This window comes from Apiotrichum porosum, assembly GCF_003942205.1.
Source record: "Apiotrichum porosum strain DSM 27194 chromosome Unknown scaffold_12, whole genome shotgun sequence".
In the NCBI taxonomy this organism is placed as follows: Eukaryota; Fungi; Basidiomycota; class Tremellomycetes; order Trichosporonales; family Trichosporonaceae; genus Apiotrichum; species Apiotrichum porosum.
In genome coordinates this window covers 324350-337466 of record NW_021167119.1, presented here as the reverse complement: position 1 = coordinate 337466, position 13117 = coordinate 324350, and the positions used below count along the sequence as shown (strand labels likewise).

The window sequence follows — 13117 nt, the reverse complement described above, 5'->3', positions numbered from 1 at the left end:
GGGGTTGGTTGATTTGGGATAAGGGCATGTATTGTCTTCTCTAGCCGATGAAACGGAAGTTGGCGCTCTGGATAGCGTACTGATCGGGTCAGAACACGGGTCACCAAAACAAGCAAAAGCAGAACGTACCTTCGGTTGCATACCCTCAGTGGCCTCGACAGGGCGGAGCACGAACACCTCGCGGAACTTGCGCGGATACTCGGACGGGTCGACAGTGGGGTTGTCGCCAATCTTCAGGACGGACGGACCGTGGAGGACCGAGCCGGTTACGGTCAGAAGAAGCTCGGGGGCGCCGCTCTGAGCTCCCTCAACAGCTGAGAGTCAGAAAATCACTGAAGCGTGCTACTCACCCTTCAGAGGGTGACAGTCGAGTGTCTGGCAGTCGTGACGGGAGAGAGGGAAGGCATCAAGGAAGGACGTCATGGAGGGAACGTCGGGCTTGACAGGGTTGCCGTTCCACACCACCTTGGCAGTCGGCAGGTAGAATTGGGGGATCTCCTGTAGACATGTCAGCTGTTTCCAGGTTCCACTCAAGCTGCAAGGCGCACCACTGAACGACGGGTGGGCTCGTCATATGCCTCGTAGTAGATTTGGCAAAAGGCAATTGCGCCGTGTGATGCGGCGTCAATGGCGCTCGAGGACCAAGGCGCAGGCCTGTGACGTAAGCATCCGTATATTGTCCATGGCCGTGGACGTGTTTGAAACGCACTTGGGAGCCGCTTCCGCCATGACGGTTGGTGATGATGGAGTGGGAGGATGCCAAGTGACGCCGCGCTGTTGATGCGTGTATGTGCGAGTGGAGAAATTGGGTGGCGAACGACCGACGTTGTGGGACCCCACGTTAAACATTGCTTCCGCACATTGGCGGACGCGTCGGATGGTCGGCGCCAACTGTGGGATTGATTCATGGAGATGGGCAAAGTGCTGGATGCATGGCATTGGTGACAGGGATGGTTGCTAGTGTACGTGCTACATGGACGCTCTCTAAACCTCGATCAAATCTTCCTCAACTTCAATAGGCTCCTCAATCACAAGGGGTGGGGGAAGCGGGTGCTTCTCCTTGATGGGCTTGGGTGCTGGCGGACGGGCTTCGTCGACCGCGTCGGCAAGAACGTTGACGACCTGGTCAAGGCCAGTACCAAACTTGGCACTGACAACGAGCACCTCTGGGCGGCCGTCGTCCACCTCGAGGGCCGCCTTCTTGAGCGCTTCAATCTTGGCCGCAATGTCGTCCTCGGTCAACTCGTCCGTCTTGTTCAGGGCCAGGATGCGAGCGCGGCTGCCAAGACCGGCCTTGTAGGCCTCGAGCTCGGCACGGAGAATGCGATAGTCCTCAACCGGGTCCGGGCGGCGTCCGTCAAGAACGTATGCAAGGGCCAGCGAGCGCTCAATAGAACGAAGGAACGAGTGGCCAAGACCAACGTTCTCGGATGCGCGATGCAGAAGACCAGGGTTGTCCGAGATGGTAAAACGAGTACGCTCACGACGCTTGCGCTGGCGAGGAGCACGGGGCAGGGGCTTGTAGTCGCCGGCTTCACGGCTCCTCTCGTCCTCCCGGCGTTCGAGCTCGGTGTCCTCAATAGCACTGCGGGGTGCCGCCGCCCACGTTCCGTCGTCAAGTACACGAACAACGCCGATTTGGGGATTGAGAGTGGTGAACGCATAGTCGGCAACCTCGGCACGGCGGCCGGTGAGAGATCGAAGCAGAGTACTCTTGCCAGCGTTGGGGAGACCAACAAGACCGACGTCGGCGAGGAGCTTGAGCTCAAACTCGAACGTGCGAGTTACGGGAAGGACACCACGGCTGGCAAGACGAGGAAGACGGGTCTTTTCAGTGACGAAATGAGGGTTGCCGAGTCCACCAACACCACCGCGCGAGAGAAGGAGAGGCTCGGCGAGGGGCTCGGTAATGTCGAGCTCGAGAGGCGGCGAGACGTCGAAACCAGGAGTACGCTGCGTCCACCGTCCTGCCTTGCGGAGAAGTGTCTCGGCCTCACGAATGTCCTTGTCGTTGGCCTCAAAGTTGGGGTGCTGGACGAGCCAGCGCTCACGAGTCCGGTTCCTGCGCTCTTCGCGGTCCAGTCCAAGCGCGTCATTGTCGGCCGTCGTCTTCTCCGCCTCGCCTTCACGCCGGATCTCGCGGATGACGGTGCCGAGGGGCACAGTTACAATGGTGTCCTCGCCACGCACGCCGTGTCTCAAGTTGCCGCTTCCGTGACCGCCTTGACCGCCAATGAGTCTCTTGGTAGCACCCGCGAGAGATGTGAGGAATGGCGATGTTGTAATGTAGACGGAGCCGCCAGGACCGCCGTTGCCACCACAAGGCGGTCCAAGGCCGCGTCGAGATGGCAGGAATGCAGCGGTTCCGGAACCACCCTTGCCTGTAGCGTCAGTTTTGTTCTGTCATGTTCAAGCTTTCGGACGCACCTCCTCTTACTGTGACTCTTAAAAAGTCTACAAAGTCAGCACCCTTCTGGTTCCTCTTCTCGTCAACCTTCTTGCGACGGTGCAGTTCGCGGATGACGTCCTCAAAGTCGTCTTCATCTTCTTTGATTTCGCGCGGTGCAGGCCCCACAGCGCGAGAGCTCGATTGGAAGCGTCCCAGTGGTGCGAGGGGGAAGCGCTGTGGCCGTGCTGCCCGTGTGCAGGCGATGCAGTGTCGGACAAGAGGCATGGGAAGGGAGGGACCGGCAGCGCAGTGGGATATGCAAACAGAGCAATGGTCGAGTACCTGCACGGCCTTGACGGACTTGACGGCCATGAGCGAAAAAATAGGTTCCGTCGACGAGAAACGCATACAGGGGATGGACCGCCGGACCGGCGGTAGCGATGGTGGAGATCTCGAGAGCAAATATCGAGTCCGACTCTTCCGACCATTCCGATCCATTGCTCATCCACCCACTTCTCCCTCATGTCCAGCAACGGCAAGACACCCATGCGACCCCGCAAGGCCCTTGTGGTCGGCGGCGGCCCAGTTGGAGCCCTCACCGCAGCAAGCTTGCACAAGCGCGGCTGGGAGGTCGAGCTCTGGGAGTCACGCGACGGTGAGTTGCCGCCCGCCCGTCTGTTCAAAATATTGTTTTTGCCTCGTTGTGTCGTATGGGTGGCGCTGACTCAGCCCCAAAGACCCCCGCGGACGTTCCATTGCAATGACCAACCTCCGTTCAATTAACCTGAACATTTCGGCGCGTGGCCTTGGGGCCCTCGAGAGCGTCGACCCCAAGCTCGGCCAGCTGCTGCTGGACGAGTCTATTGAGATGCCCAGCCGCCTCATCCATTTTGTCGACGGCAGGACCGAGGCACAACTATATGATCCCCTCCGCGGTAACTGTTCGAACAGTATCTCCCGCTCCGTGCTCAACCAGCGCCTCATTGAGGCTTTACCCGAGACCATCGACACCAAGTTCAACACCAAGCTCACCCGCGTCGATTTCCACAGTCAGACTGCGTACGGTATTGCGACGTCTAGGGGCCACGGCCTTGGGGAGGAAGGAGACGTTTCGGAGACGTCGACACCAAACCGTTCGGCAGAGGTCGTCAGCCAGTTTGACCTCATTGTTGGAGCCGACGGCTCGTGGTCGAGAGTTCGCGAGCAGATGATGAGGCATCAGCGGTGGGTGGCGGAACCCGAGATGGCTCTTCTGACTCCGCAGCGTCGACTTTGCCCAGACGTTTATCCCTCACGCATACATTGAGCTGCACATGCCGCCTGACCCCACCAAGCCTGGAGGCTTTGCTATGCCGCCTAACCACTTGCACATCTGGCCCAGGCAGTCGTTCATGCTCATCGCCTTGCCAAACACTGTGGGTTATGACGTTTGAGCCATGCTAACCATCAGGATGGCTCGTTCACCCTCACCCTCTTTATCCCTTTCAAAGAGCTGGACAAGGTGCGCACCCGCGACGAAGCGACCGCCTTCTTCAACAAGCACTTCCCCTCGGCCGTCGCAGTGGTTGGCGACCGACTCGTGGACGACTTCATGGCCAACCCTCGCGGCAACCTCGTCACTATTAGCGTCGACCCGAGCACCTACTCGTCCCACGCGGTGCTTCTCGGTGATGCTTGCCACAGCATGGTCCCGTAAGTCATTGGCAAATGAACGGCGCTTACCCGTTCAGGTTCTACGGCCAGGGTCTCAACTGTGGTCTCGAAGATGTGCGCGTCCTCGGCACGTATCTCGACAACTATGGCATTTCGGGCTCGACCGACACGGCATTGGGCGAGAAGGACCACGAGCTCGCTACCGCCTTGACGGCGTACTCGACTGAACGTGCCGCCGATCTCAAGGCGATCTGCGAGCTGGCCATGAACAACTAGTAAGTTGTCCAACGCCCAACCACGCGCGAGCATCAAGCTAACCCCGCAGCGTCGAGATGCGCTCGTCGGTTCTGTCGCCCTTGTACCACCTCCGCCGCGGCGTCGACTACATCCTCACCCGCATCTGGGGATCCATTCCCCAACCATTGTCCCCTTACATTGCCTTCCCCACAACCCACGTCAGGGGCTGGACAGCAATGTACGACATGGTCACCTTCCGTCCTGATATCAGCTACGCCGAGGCCCAGCGCCAGGAGCAGTGGCAGAAGAGGATGGTGCAAAACAGCGCCGTGGTCGGCGCAGCGGCCATTGCCGGTGCAGTCGGTATCTTTGCCCTCAAGGCTGCCCAGCCTTGGCTCCAGCGCAGGTAGTGTGGTTGGACGCCAGACTGTGACTCACCTCTCCCTTTCTATGAGCTCTAGGAGTGTTAATTTTAGACGTTGGATTCCGCTCAGATAGGATGGACTGCTTATATAGACAAACCCATGCAAGCGCAGTGGATAGACCAAAAGCACTGGGAAGCATCAGCAGAACGGTGCGCCGAGACAGACGCTGGCGTCCTTGCATATGGCATACATTATCTCCCTCATCTATACCCGGCTAGAACCCTACTCGTCGTCGCTCTCATCCAGCGCAATGCCAGCGCCCTCCTGTTCCTCCTCCCAGCGGAGACGGTCACGCTCCTCGCGCGAGTACTTTGAGACATCGACCGATGTAGCGTCCTCGGCACCGATAAGCGCTTCGTCCGAGGTAGCCGAGACCTTGGACGTCTCGAACAGCTGCCGGCCACTCAGCCTGTCCCTGCGACGACGCCATTCCTCGCGCTCCTTTGCAGGCAGGCCACGGACGCGATCCTCCTCGGCCTTGACCCGCTTGGCAGCCACTTCGGCGCGGTAGGCCTCGCGCCACTTGATGTACAGGTCCTTTGTGAGTGGTGTGCCGCGGGTCTTGCGTGCCTCCTCCTGTTAGGTGGGGTTAGAACTGCGCCTCATCGTACAATGCGTTACGCACCTCCTCGTAGGCCTTGGTCTTGGCAGCCTCAGCCGCCTCCTCCTTGGCAATGCGCGAAACGATGAGCTCGGAAAGCGCCTCACGGGCCGCAGTCGCAATGGTAAAAGTCATGGCCATGCCAAGGGACTCCTCTGCCTGGACACACAATTGTCAGCGCATTCCACGGCCTGCAGACTTGATGCATTCGCGAACTCACCACCTCCCGCAGCTTGATCAGAACCTCCTCGTCCTCGCCCTCCCTCAGTGTGCCCATTTCCTCGTCAATCTCCTCCAGAGACATGTCGGGGATGACATCCGGGTAGGTTGGCGGGTAGGTGACCACGAGAGCGAGTGTCACTGCCGTCAGCATGGGTTCGAAGAGAGGGAGGTGGGGGGGGGGGGGCATTCGCGCCAGTTGCAGCCCTGTGTGGAGTATCCCCCAGAGATACCATTAAGGTAGTGGCAACGGGGAATAGCGACGAGTCGCTTCACGATAACACAAATTGCCGCACAGGGACAGGCAGGCCCGCATGTTGTCTCGCGCAAGATCCGTTCTGAGGCAACAGTCACCGGCATCACTCACAAGGGTGTCCCGTCACCTCCTCCTCGGGCTCCACGCGTATCCGGACCTCATTATCGTCGACCTCTGCAAGGTATTCGTCAGCTCCAGCTCCTTTGTCCGGGCCAATGAGCTCACTCTCAAGCTCGTCGGGGAAGATGGACTCGAGCACCTGGCAGGTTGTTAGCTGGCGGTCTGGTACCCGCAAGAATTCGAGCCTACCTCAAACTCCTCCTCGAGGATCGCCTGGTGATCTGTACTATCAGCTTTACGCCTTGCAATGAGCTGCTGGCAGCTACGTACCCGCCATTGCCTGTATATGTGTCGTCTAGTGTAATGTGAGGGAAGGTGGACACTGCTCAAGCACACAATCACAAGTTGGACTGGACGGCGACCTTGGATGCTACCCCCACTTTAATGAATCGAACCCACCAAGTGCTATCCACGTTGCCTCTCACCAAACTAAGCGGTGGGTAGGGACCCATAGCTTCTCCAAGTGCGACAAGAGCGCAGAGTCCCATTGCAATGGTGTTACACAATACATGCGCGGATGCCAGACAAAAATCTCTACTACGACACTTCTCAAGCAGCAGCAGCGGCGGCAGCAGCAGGAGCCTTGCCCTTACGCGCGCGGCCCCACACGACCTTGGCACGCTTGCCCGAGACCTCAATACCGTCCGCTGCGGACAGAGCCTCGGCGGCACGCTCGGCGATGGCGCGGTCGGTGAAGTTGATAAAGGCGCAGTCTGAATTGTCAGCTGCCTTCGGTGAAGATAGAAGCTGTACGTACGAGTTGACTCCACGACTGAGACGGAGCGTATTTGGTCGGGCTTGACAGCGGGGACGGTGAAGTTGAGTGCGGTACGGACGTCCGACTCGGTACAGCTGGGGAGGCCCAGGAAGAGGAGGGTGGTCTGATGATTAGCTTTAGTGTTCAGCGGTGGACGTAGCTACCCACAATAGACTTGTCCTCGGGGGCCTTGAGACCCTTGGACTCTGCGACTTGGCGGAGCATCTTGCCAGCCACGGGGTCATTGCGCCCGTAGTAGCGGTCCTGGACGCTCTGCTGCTGGTTCTTGCCCTTGCTCGTCTCGCCTTCCTTGGGCGTCTCATGGCGGAACGGACACTCGGCGCCGCGCTTGCACTCGCCCTTGAGGAAGAAGGAGCAGATGTGCGGGCGGTTGCGCTTGTAATATGGGTCGTTGCGGGCCATGTTCTTGAGCATCTCGCGACCGGCGGCGTTGGCGGCCGCAGAGTCGAACGAGGTCACTCCATCAGCCGAGTCTTCCATCTGCGCTTCTAAGTTTTGAATGTAGTACTCTGCGCTGTGTCAGCTGTCTAGGTTCCGTCTCCACTGATGACCGTCGTCGCAGCCGACAGAGAATAACTCACGCTTGTTGATGTCGGACGTGGGCGCCTGGTTTTTCCTGCCGAGGGCGGCATCGCGGACCTGCACAGGCAAGCCGAATTCGAGGTCAAGCAGACACGTCTGGCACACGCCCTTGATCTTGGCACAGGTGGTGCAGATTTCAGTCTTCTTGAAACGGCCACCCTCTCCCGGGTTCCACTTAAACACAGTGAATGGACGGTTGCAGATCTTGCACTCGTGACCGAACTCTTGTTTGGTCTGCGGCAGGTCAGCTCACCGACTTGTGGTTGTAACACTCACCATTCGAACGTAGGGGTTGGGACCGAGGCCTGAAGCGTTAGTATCTCCTTTAGGTGGGCGATATAGGTTGGCTCACATGTCTCGCAGCTGCATCGGTCAGCAAAAACGCATAAACAAGTGATGAAGCGTGATGAGGACTTACAGAACGGGAAAGTCTGAGCTCTCCGAGCCGACTTTCTGAGAAATGTTAGCTGAGTCTCACGAAAGAGGAATCTTACGTTGATATCGTGCTTTGGGGGCATAATGTAGATGGGATGAAAGATATGATGGAACAAGAGACCAAGATCCCAAGACGTCGCGGTAACATCGCCGACATTCAGCAGAGGCAGCGGCGATCGACGCGAGCGGGATCAAATGTTATTGGAAGCCCAACTTCAACTGTTGTTGGATTATTCTAATCAAAATACGGCATCCATTAGTTTTGCCCAAAACACCGCAGCCCAATGCACGCCGTATGCATTGCCAGCGAGGAGAGAGACACTGGTCCAACACTACATGGGATGTGTGTCTTCAGAAAGGCCCAGAACAAGGAGGCACGTGAGCATGCCACTTATAACTTATCGGTTCCAGTCGCTCGGCAGTCTCGTCCGTTGTCAACAGATCAGATCAACATTGAAACCCGAAAAATGTGCCCGTACGGCGTGCGCGCCGGAAAGCACGCGGCGTCGCATGTCTCGTTTGCCCACTACCTCTTTCGCCCCATACACCCGCTAGCCCATCATGAGTGACGACGAAGAGCTGCCCCCCAGCAAGCTGGGTACCAAGGTGAGTAGCGATGTGCATGGAAACGGTGTTGTGAGGCGCGGTTCATTGATTCGTTGGCTAATCGATAACAGGAGCACTGGGACATGGTGTATGAGTGAGCGACCCCGCTGCCGTCGCAGACTGAGCTAACCAACAGCCGTGAGAACCGCGTCTTCGAGGTGAGCTACGACATTCGTGCCGTGAGCTGACTCCCAGGATGTTGGCGACGAAGGTGAGGTGTGGTTTGGCGAGTCTGCGGTGGACAAGATGCGCGCATGGGCGCACACCAACCTGCCTGCGCACCAGGCCGGATCAGATCCCCTCCGTATCCTCGAATGCGGGTCTGGCAACGGCACGCTCCTCCTGTCGTTTCTCACTTCGCCCGGTCCCGACCCCCAGTCTTTTCATTTGACGGGCATCGACTACTCTGCCGGCGCGACCAAGCTTGGGGCCAGCATCGAAGCCAGCCGTCGCGAACAGCTCGAAGACGAGGACGAGCTGGATGAGGACGATGTGCTCAACGAGGTCACTTGCGAGTGGCGTCAAGGCGACCTTCTCCGCGACGACCTCGGCGAGACCTGGGACCTGGTCATGGACAAGGGCACGTTTGACGCCCTCGCTCTCTCTCAGGAGCCCGTTGCCGAGTCTGGTGACCGCCTCCCGTCTCGAGTGTACCCGGAACGTGTTGCGCGTCTCGTTCGTCCAGGAGGCTTCTTCCTCATTACCTCGTGCAACTTTACCGAGGAGGAGATCAAGAAGCGCTACACTGCGCCTGGTGTGCCATTTACCTTCCAGTAAGTCGCACCGTTACTTGCACTTGTTGGAGACTAACTGTCCCCCAGCTCGAGCGTGCCCCATCGCTCGTTCTCGTTCGGCGGCAAGACTGGCACCACTGTCTGCACTGTCGCCTTTACCAAGAACCAGGACGCCCCTGCCACGGCTACAACTTCGGACCCACTCTATGCCTGCGTCGACGTTCGTACATCATCATAAACAGCCCCTATCCCTCATCTCCCATTACATCCCATTTTCCCTCACCCTCTCCCATTTCGCATCGCACGAGTTCGGCGCTGAATATAAAACATGCAGTGTGGTGGAACAAAGACCGAGGTCGTGATTGCAAGTGAAAAGGGAATCCTGGCAAGGGCCCTCGGCGGCACGGGGAACATGGCAGAGGTGTGTCAGCAACGTTGTTCTTATTTGGGCCGCAGCTGATATCCATGTCACAGGTCGGACTGCAACAGTCCTTCAAGACAATTGTGGCGACTGCCCTCTCTGCCCTGGAGAGCCTGGGGTTCAAGGAAGAACCCCATGCGAATGGCACGGCGAACGGTCACAGCGAAGTCAGCTCGGTGTGTCCTGTGCAGTTTGCGGATATCTGGGTCGGAGTAAGTGTTGCACCTTGTTGTCAGTCGCGTGCCGCCAAGCAGCTGATATTGTGACCCACCCAGATCTCTGGCTGTGACACCCCGCTGGACCAAGCCAACATGTCCGCCCTTCTTTCTCCGTTCTTCCGTCGTCCGGTGGCAGTGTACAACGACGCCCTGCTCCTCGGCGGCGGCCTCCTGCAGGCCAACGCACGCTGGGGTATCGCCGTGATTGCCGGAACGGGCTCCATCGCTGTGGGCGTGGAGCTCGACTCCAACGGCGAGCTGGTCCAGTCTGCCCGCAGGGGAGGACATGGCTACCTCCTCGGCGACGACGGGTCGGCATACGATGTGGGCAGGTGTGCCGTCCGTGCGGCCGTGCATGCCTTTGACGCTGGTGAGGAAACCTCAGGCGGCGTTGCGGCCCACCTGCGAGCTCATTTCGTGGTCGAGAACACTGGCGAGCTCCTTGCCAAGGTCCACGACCTGGACAATACCCTCCCGCCAATCGAGGCGTGCAACAAGCAGAAACTGCGCATCTCGAGCGCATCCCGCGGTGTCCTCGAGGCATTCACCCAGTCGCCGCCCGACCCACTCGCCGCGACTGCTGTGGCTGACGCGATTGCGCCGTTGGCAGCGAGTGTCGTCTTCCTCGCCAAGCAGCTCGTCAGCAAGAGCCCTCTGGGTGACAGGCCGCGCTCGCTGAGCGACGCGGTGCTTGTGTGCGGCGGTGGTGTCATACGTCAGGATGCGTACCGCGCCGTCTTCCTGGACGTGTGTGCGGCCCAGGGTGTGGTGTTTGGGAACGGCGTGGTGGTGGTGGAGGATGTCGCTGGTACGGCTGCGCTGGGACTCGTCCAGCGGGCCAAGGGCGTGGGTCTCTGACAAGAGGATGCCGCGCGAGGAACGTCGGGAGTAGGTTGTTAGAACAAGTAGAGGTTTGTATATTGCGTTTAGATGCCACATCGTTGGACAAGGCAAGATGGCTGCAGGAGCCTCGGTCCGAACGCGCGGCTGCATGAAGATGATCCACAGGTTTGGATATGGCTGTGCTATTGATGCCACCGTAGGCGTGACTCCTGTACGTGACTCCGAGATCCCACGGAGGGTACAGAACATTCATCACAAGGCACTGGCCATTGATCAGACTGAAATCTTCGTCGTCCCGAGTCCTCCAGATACAACTGTCATGCCCAGCGTTATCGTCGATGCATTGCTGAGCTGAGAACAGGCAAACTACTTGTCAGCCAGAATGAGGCGGTGCCTCAAGCCACCAAAACGAACACAACACAAAAACTCCCGGCCCATTTTCTTGGCAGCCTGCCTTGGCCGTTGTTGACCACGACAACACGTCGTTGGGCCGTCTTGCCTTGTCTTCTCGGCGCTCCATACTGCTATACTAAGGGCATGTACAATGCAGCGTGGATGCCGGACGACGGTACACATTTGATTTGTAAAAGCGCGGGGCGCAAGTGCGGTGCTGCGCGTCCGCACAGCTATTCTGAGCAACGTTGCGGCGCAGTCAATTGCCTTTTGGGCTCCCCACCGGTCGCGTCCACCAAAAGAGTCATGTCTAAGGGGTTGCATCGAGATATACGTACTGCGAACTGGCGTCAGAATAGGAATAACTGACGCGCAGGGCGTAGCGAGGTTGCCGTCGAGGCTGGTAATAATGGGAGGGTCATGAACGTCCGTGAGGGGTAGTACAGCGTAGTTTGGTCGGGGGGCGCCAGTACCGGGGCGCTGAGGGCAGAGGTACAAGCAGGCATTCGTCTCGCTTGGGCGAGGCTCCTAAATGTCCTAAAAAGAAGAAGTTGGGAGACGTGCGTCGTTTACATGGCGTGGATGCCGTAGGCGGCGACGGCGGTGGCCACAAAGGTGGCGAGCCAGCCGCCGAGGCCGACCCACTCCGAGCCATTGGAGGACCCGCGGGCGCCCGAGACGGAGCGGCGGGCATTGCTCGTCGAGGACGACTCGAGAGCCGCAGAGTAGCTGGCGTCCGACGCCGAGTTGACCGACGACATGTACGAGTCGTAGTCGGCGATGGTTCCCTCGGGGACAACAACGGTGGTGACCGTTGGGGAGACAAACGAATTGTGCCAGGTGGCGGTGACCCAGTCGCCGTTGGTGTTCTGGTAGCCGTATGTGGTGGCCGTCATCACCGCATAGGTGGTGGTGGGCGCAGCCTGAATACCCTTGATGCTGCCTCGTGTCAGTCGTCACCCACACAGATGGTTGTACACATACGTAGTCTTGGTGGTGGTCGCGGCGGTAGCCGCGGTAGTTGCGTCTGTCACAGCGGTCTCCGTGTCGGCGATGATGGTGGAGCTGGGTGCACGTTAGTGTTGGTCTGGGACCGTGTCGAGACTGGGAAACAAGAGGCGTACATGGTGCTCGTGGTCCTCACACCGCCTTTGGTAGTGACCATGACAACAACCTCATCGCCGTCCTGTTGTGCGTCAGTCGAGCTCCACTTCATGGCCGCAACCAGGACTCACCTGTATATGAAGGAAGGCAATAACGAGAGTGACGAGGACAAAAGCAACGGTGGGACAAACGTCAGTTCAACATCTCAAACTGGCCGGCTGCACCCAACAATGGGGCGATGCGGGCGCGGAGGGATGTACGCACGGCATCAGTGATGGTCGCGCGCTGAGCCTGGGCAGACGCAGCGAGGAGCGCAACGGCAGCGATAGCAAACGAGCGCATGGTGGTGGTGGTGTGGTGATGAAGGTGGGAAGGGAGGGAGAAAAGATGTGTTGGGACGAGGCGACGGGAGGGGGTGTGAGGTGCCGAGAGGCTGGGCGGGCTAGGGGAGGGGAGGGGAGAGGCAGCTGCGCGCGCTTGCGGGTGGAGCTAGCTAGCGCTGGCGATGTCGCGAGATGGGGATGTCTTTCGTCGTTGGGCCGAGGTGTGGGAGAGGCTGGTGCACACGGGGGGAGCAGTATGCACGCTGAGAGTGGGATGAGGGGGGGAGTGAGGGGTGAAGGAGGGTGGCGAGGACGAGAGAAGTGGTGGTGTTGAACGTGGCAACAGCGTCTGTGTGTTGCGCTCAGACACCTCGCACACACCACGCACACCGCACGCCCAGGGAAAAGGGAAGGCACTGCGCGCCAGGCCGCGGGCACCCTCGTTTTCTGGTTAATCGTCCGTAATAATATTAGGACGCGGGCATTAGAAGCGGGAGTATATTATTTAGTGATCCTATCGCCTCCGGCAGAAGCTTTTTCTGCTGTGGTTATTCTTTTTGAATTTCTCCCATGACACGCCACACAGGCACCCCCTCTGGCAACACCCGTGGGAATGTTTGCGCAGTGGGCAGGACCTGGGTCGCGAATGTGGCAGGACGCGGGGAGTGTCTGTGAGTGATGCGGCAGCGCTGGCAATTCTCGAGTCCCCTTTCAGGACATGAGCGCATGAGGATGCTGTCGTCGGGGACGCGGCTGATCGCGACATGTGGAGCGTCTGTG

At 58.9% G+C, this 13117-nt stretch overlaps 7 protein-coding genes across 7 annotated transcripts; 2 read left to right on the top strand and 5 right to left on the bottom strand.

The window, feature by feature from the left end:
• Positions 1-40: 40 nt before the first annotated feature.
• Positions 41-729, bottom strand: EHS24_002167 (uncharacterized protein; the record flags this gene model as incomplete). The annotated part of the gene is made up of 5 exons (XM_028617911.1): positions 41-79; positions 130-302; positions 351-498; positions 549-654; positions 710-729. The coding sequence occupies 5 exons, from the start codon at positions 727-729 to the stop codon at positions 41-43; spliced, it is 486 nt and encodes a 161-aa protein (XP_028473589.1).
• Positions 730-984: 255 nt separating this feature from the next.
• Positions 985-2674, bottom strand: MTG2 (putative GTPase; the record flags this gene model as incomplete). Its single annotated transcript, XM_028617910.1, has 2 exons — positions 985-2381; positions 2428-2674. The coding sequence occupies 2 exons, from the start codon at positions 2672-2674 to the stop codon at positions 985-987; spliced, it is 1644 nt and encodes a 547-aa protein (XP_028473588.1).
• A 237-nt stretch (positions 2675-2911) lies between these two features.
• BNA4 (kynurenine 3-monooxygenase, mitochondrial precursor (Biosynthesis of nicotinic acid protein 4)) lies at positions 2912-4689 on the top strand (the record flags this gene model as incomplete). The annotated part of the gene is made up of 6 exons (XM_028617909.1): positions 2912-3044; positions 3127-3613; positions 3654-3804; positions 3840-4081; positions 4120-4317; positions 4368-4689. The coding sequence occupies 6 exons, from the start codon at positions 2912-2914 to the stop codon at positions 4687-4689; spliced, it is 1533 nt and encodes a 510-aa protein (XP_028473587.1).
• Positions 4690-4926: 237 nt separating this feature from the next.
• EHS24_002164 (uncharacterized protein) lies at positions 4927-6177 on the bottom strand (the record flags this gene model as incomplete). The annotated part of the gene is made up of 7 exons (XM_028617908.1): positions 4927-5280; positions 5330-5464; positions 5526-5665; positions 5892-5954; positions 6006-6039; positions 6090-6121; positions 6171-6177. 7 exons carry the CDS (start codon positions 6175-6177, stop codon positions 4927-4929), a joined length of 765 nt encoding a protein of 254 aa, XP_028473586.1.
• A 272-nt stretch (positions 6178-6449) lies between these two features.
• SLT11 (Pre-mRNA-splicing factor slt11) lies at positions 6450-7778 on the bottom strand (the record flags this gene model as incomplete). Its single annotated transcript, XM_028617907.1, has 8 exons — positions 6450-6613; positions 6658-6781; positions 6826-7187; positions 7260-7494; positions 7537-7565; positions 7613-7623; positions 7679-7713; positions 7755-7778. 8 exons carry the CDS (start codon positions 7776-7778, stop codon positions 6450-6452), a joined length of 984 nt encoding a protein of 327 aa, XP_028473585.1.
• A 478-nt stretch (positions 7779-8256) lies between these two features.
• EHS24_002162 (uncharacterized protein) lies at positions 8257-10583 on the top strand (the record flags this gene model as incomplete). The annotated part of the gene is made up of 9 exons (XM_028617906.1): positions 8257-8301; positions 8373-8395; positions 8438-8459; positions 8497-9074; positions 9123-9255; positions 9370-9456; positions 9510-9668; positions 9732-10520; positions 10581-10583. 9 exons carry the CDS (start codon positions 8257-8259, stop codon positions 10581-10583), a joined length of 1839 nt encoding a protein of 612 aa, XP_028473584.1.
• An 896-nt stretch (positions 10584-11479) lies between these two features.
• On the bottom strand, positions 11480-12356 carry EHS24_002161 (uncharacterized protein; the record flags this gene model as incomplete). The annotated part of the gene is made up of 4 exons (XM_028617905.1): positions 11480-11849; positions 11895-11975; positions 12035-12096; positions 12279-12356. 4 exons carry the CDS (start codon positions 12354-12356, stop codon positions 11480-11482), a joined length of 591 nt encoding a protein of 196 aa, XP_028473583.1.
• Between the last annotated feature and the right edge of the window lie 761 nt (positions 12357-13117).